General features: G+C 32.0%; 1 protein-coding gene across 1 annotated transcript; it reads right to left on the bottom strand.

Annotated features, from left to right (window-relative positions):
* Positions 1-2399: 2399 nt before the first annotated feature.
* On the bottom strand, positions 2400-4703 carry LOC105113015 (patatin-like protein 3). Its single transcript, XM_011008988.1, has 7 exons — positions 4461-4703; positions 4118-4299; positions 3783-3969; positions 3521-3682; positions 3115-3417; positions 2689-2864; positions 2400-2585 (listed from the first exon to the last, which is right to left on the bottom strand). Exons 1-7 carry the CDS (start codon positions 4596-4598, stop codon positions 2510-2512), a joined length of 1224 nt encoding a protein of 407 aa, XP_011007290.1. The 5' UTR covers positions 4599-4703; the 3' UTR covers positions 2400-2509.
* Positions 4704-4977: the final 274 nt, after the last annotated feature.

Raw genomic sequence — 4977 nt, 5'->3', positions numbered from 1 at the left:
TCTAAGTTTGGTCATCTCTTTGTCCTTTCAATTTCAGTTCTTAAATTCATCAATCAATCATTTCATTTATATGATAGGCCTGCATTTAAAATGAACATTTACCACAAATTAAAGGTATCTTATATTATTAGATACGATATTATAAAACATGCTTTAGTTAAGGAGTTATTGATACTTCAAGTGCAAAATGATGATATAAAATCTTGATAAAAATACACTTTTAAGTACTAATCAATGCATCTTATTCAATATGCTAGGATTTTCCAAGAGTTCATTCATTTGAAAATGAGGATATACCAAATAATTTAGTAATTCTTCATGCACTTAACACACTTTTCTTTTAGTGTCGATCAATAAAATTTTGATGAGCAAGCTACATATCAAAAGCTTTGATATATTAAGTTTTCTCTTTAACAAAATCATGGCATTTTATATTGGAAGCTTATAATGGTTAGAATTATTGTGATGTCATTATTGCTTAACCTTTACAAGAGTTTATCAACTTGATTGTCAATAAGATGTTGAGTGTATTTTTTTATCTCGATTGTCTTATCACCTATCTCATAAAATCTCTTACACAATATGCTTGTCTAGTATTATAAGGAGAAACCCTAGGGGAATAGTTCTAGCCATTAGATATGGATATGTTAGCTATCTTATCAGTTTTGAAAAGGTTTGTTATAACTTTGGGAATCAAATCATAGAAGCTTGATCCAAGGTCTATGAAGCTTAAAAAGTATAAACCTAAAAAATCTAGATTGGCTACTAATCACACTTCATAAACTCTCAATGAAAGTTTGGGGTATTATGAGTAATAGTATGGGGCAAAACCACATCGAGTTACCACTATTTCCATATATGCTAACTTAGATGAAGTTTGTGTAAAACAAAAGGTCATGTAATAATAGCATGAGTATAAACCATATCTAATTCAAAAAAAAAATAATGAATAAAATTAATAATGATGAAAGATGTATGAAATGCAACATACAAGAATTATATAAAAAAAGATATATACAAGAACATAAATCACATAATAACAAATAATAAACACACATTAATTAGTTTAAGCAATCGAGCATAAAATATATACAAAGCATGTCAAGCATATTGTCACAAAATCAAATAATCAAATCTTAGATTACGAGGGACGTCTTGATAATTTGATTGTGCAAAAAGGATAAAAATTAAAATAAAAAATCAGATGACATTTAGTTTTATGATTGTTAGGAATCCGAACTAATCTTTCAAAGTTTTTTAGGTCAAGGACTAGTTTTGCTAAAGAGAAGATGACAATCATCTTAAAACATCCTATTTAAGATAAACTATATTATTATTTGATTTTAATAATAAAAATATATATTATACATGCATACTAATATTTTGTCAAAAATAAATTTTTATGTTTATTAGAGATAAAAATTCTATAGCAGTGATTTGAGATGCAGGCTTGAAAACAAAGTATAATCCTCACTTTTTTATTATGAGAGCATCCTCACTTTTGTTATGTTTTGATTTATTTCTTTCCGTTGCATAATTTATATTAATCCAGAACAAGTTAATTATCACTCCAAACATATTCACCATAAATAATCATAAATATTCCAACTAATTCAATTAATACAAGTATAAACACAAAAATGAAATCATGTGCTAGTGAATTTATTCAAAACAATATACAAATTAATACACATTCACAATTCAAAAATTAACGAAAAAAATCACAAAATTATTCAATCAACAAATAAATCACATGTGGGGGTTAAAATTGACCTGAAAAGTTGTAGGAGTTGGTTGGAACTGGACTGGAGAGCTAGAATGAAGAAAAAAGAAGTGTTGGAAAAAACAGTGTTGACATGTGTACTACACACAAGGGACAACTAGTCTGGCTTTTAAGGTGTTTTTTCATACGCCACTAGGACATGCAAGAGCATGGATGACTCCGTGACATAGATGACCTCTTCTTCTTGCTGTTGGTGTCGGCAGGGTCAGTCATCTCCTCAAAGATGGAAGATGGAAGGCTGGAAAGTTGATGTTGTGCCGCTAGATTTTTTGGGCAATTTGACAACTTATATCTAGATAATGAGAGATTATGCAAAAGAGAAAAAGGAAAAAAAAAAATTGAAGAATCAAACAAAATTGTAAAATTATTGAAAGAGATTTTGAGAAAATAAATTTTAATTAATTAGAAAAAAACAATATAATCAAACAACTTTATCATCATAATTAAATTAAATACCAAAAATAAAATTTTATTGAAAATATATTTTTTTTAAAGACAGAGAAGGGGAGGGCACATGATCCCTATTCTTAACAATACCTGAACGCTCAACACCGTATCCTAAGAATACAATTCTCATATGAAATCGGAGTAATATACAAGATCCAAGATTGTAATATATTTCAGGAGTGGATATTGTTGCTCTTATTAAATACACAATATAGTCTCAGTATATGGAAAAACAAAAAAGTGTTCTATAATCCAGTCACAATACAACAGAGCAAAGTTTTAGTTTTCTTCTTCCTCGGCTGGTGCTGAGTTAGACTGCCGGAGTTTCCTTTCCTCTGAAAGTAGTTTTGCAAACCTGCATGCATTGCAAGTGTTACAATTTAGTGTTAGTCCCGCAATATATAATCAGAAATATTGATGCGGAAGGGGAATGCTAATTAATTGTAATTATATATTACCTTTGGAGTGCTTCTTCGTAGGTAACACCATCCTCAACCGGTTCATATCCACCAGTGTCCAAATTTATGCGCGAAACTGGACTCTTCAGCAGGTCCTCTCCGACTTTTACTAGGTTTTCCAAGTTTTCTTTTGTTGCTATATCAACAGAATATAGATCACCTTGCAGCTTGTCCTCCTGATTTTGAGAATAGCTAAATCAGTTTGATCAATATAAGTTACCAAAAAAAAAAGAGGCATTGAGCTTGTGGAGAGTATATTCTTCCTATGCATTGACCTAACAATCATCTCATCCGCGTATTTGTTCATAAAATACTGTGGTTTGGTCATACAAGAAAAGATGTTATATATGTACCAGCTGTCAAAGAACCCTTTTCTTAACACTATTTTATGTTTTCGAGAAATAATGTGGATGTACAGACTCTTACATCAATCCGGAGGTAGTAATTTTCAGAATGAAAGGCTTGAAAAACCACAGAGTTGTGGTAATCAACCATATCAGAACTAGCATTATTGTAGCAAGTTATCAAGGGAGTACGTCCATTGTGGAATAACCAGCCGATAACCCCCCACTCTGAAGCTACTTTAGCACTGTATGTTGTTCCATTCCTATTGGCACCAGTCCCAATAGAGATCACCAGATAACGTTCATAATTCGTTGGCTTGATAGGGAAAAAGTCTGGATTCTTCTTTGACATCTGCTTGGATACTTCACTAATAGCCACCAAGGTCTGCATGAATCAAATTGACAGACGAATTAATGAAATATCTATTGTTACCAAATTAAAAGAACGCTCCTTCCATTTTTTGTTCTTTTTTTTTAGTGGATCTCACTGGGTTATTAGCAGCTATGCCACCATCGATGAGGTTAAATTCTTCAAAATTTCCTTGTGCATCTTGGTTCTTGAAATAATGAGGAGGAAAATAAGTTGGAGCTGCTGAGGTAGCTATGCATATGTCTGAGAGTAGTGCATCTGTGATTGGACTGTTTGGAACCTACATGAAGAAATTGAATGTAATTTACTAAGGTTAGTAATGAAGTAGAAAAAGAAAACCAAACTGAAAAACTGACATGTTGATAACATGTAGAGATGACCTGATACGAAGAAAAGATTACAGGCTGGATTTTCTTGATGTCAAAAGTAGGGATAACCACATTTGTCAAGGTTTGTTGCAACCTTGTGTCCTTTAATATATCTCTTACCAGCTTGTGTAGATACTTGCCATCATACTTAGGTCCAGATATAGCTTTCCAAACATTTTTTGGCCAGGCAAACATCCCACTGCATTTTAGCCGAAAGCAAAAACAAAAACTAATATTAAGTTTTCATATGGCACAAGATTGATATAAAGGGTCCAGTATATATATCATGTCAAATATATATCTAGTCAAATATATATCTAAGGATTATATATCCTTTTTCTTTATACCTAGTTTGTGGGAAAATTTTAGGGGAATTGTTAAGGTAAAAAGGAACTATATCTTTGGCTTCAAAAAGAGGACGTTGCTGTTCGTTTGGAGCAGCTAACATTGCAGTTATGAGACCACCAGTACTTGTTCCTGAGATCACATCAAAATAATCTGCAATCCTTGCATCCTCGCCATCAAGCGCCTGCTTGCACCAGCCAGAAAAGACATATAACATTAAAGCCATAGGTTTTCCGTATAGATATATTCATGGTCCGCTTGTATCAAAGTAAGTATATCATAGCTTGTGAAATATTAATTTCTTGAGGAATAACTAAATTAGAGAAGTTCCGAAATTATATATACCTGTAGTTGAGCTTCAAGGTAAGCAAGAATGACTCCAGGCAAGATTCCTCTAATCCCTCCTCCATCAATACTAAGGATGGTAATCTTACTACCGTATACTGGGGGTTGAATTTTTAAAGAACCTTTTCTTGTCAACATGTTTGAGTTGCACGTTGATGAAGCTTGGAAATGGACAGAATTAGAAATAGAATGAGCAATAAGTAACGTACTGTGAGTACGAGGAACAGTTTGATTTTAAGGATAGAAGAAGAACTTAATGGAGTTGATCCATAGAAGTGGCTGGTAGTTCATCTCTATATACATGTAAAAGTACTCCGATATATATATAGTGCACTAAACGATGTTTGGTGAAATGAATCCTTTCCTAATAATAATTTGAAGGTGCCATACACGTTATCAAAAATAAAATAAAATAAAATCATAAAAACTTTGGCTAGGTAGCTCTTATTAATTGATCATTCTAATCCATTAAGTATAAGATTAGAAAACGAAAAAATCAAGGCATCAAAGCGCTGAC

The sequence above is a fragment of the Populus euphratica genome, unplaced genomic scaffold (assembly GCF_000495115.2).
Source record: "Populus euphratica unplaced genomic scaffold, PopEup_1.0 scaffold382.1, whole genome shotgun sequence".
NCBI lineage: Eukaryota > Viridiplantae > Streptophyta > Magnoliopsida > Malpighiales > Salicaceae > Populus > Populus euphratica.
The sequence above is the reverse complement of the archived record's forward strand: the minus strand, read 5'-3'. Positions and strand labels throughout refer to the sequence as shown.

What these genes read in the sequence shown, in the direction of transcription:
- LOC105113015 (XM_011008988.1), bottom strand. Translation starts at nt 4,598, where the DNA reads ATGTTGACAAGAAAAGGTTCTTTAAAAATTCAACCCCCAGTATACGGT. An exon ending in ACCTTGAAGCTCAACTACAG is followed by an intron (nt 4,300 to 4,460) that starts GTATATATAATT and finishes TGGTGCAAGCAG; the next exon opens with GCGCTTGATGGCGAGGATGC. An exon ending in TAATCTTTTCTTCGTATCAG is followed by an intron (nt 3,683 to 3,782) that starts GTCATCTCTACA and finishes TTCTTCATGTAG; the next exon opens with GTTCCAAACAGTCCAATCAC.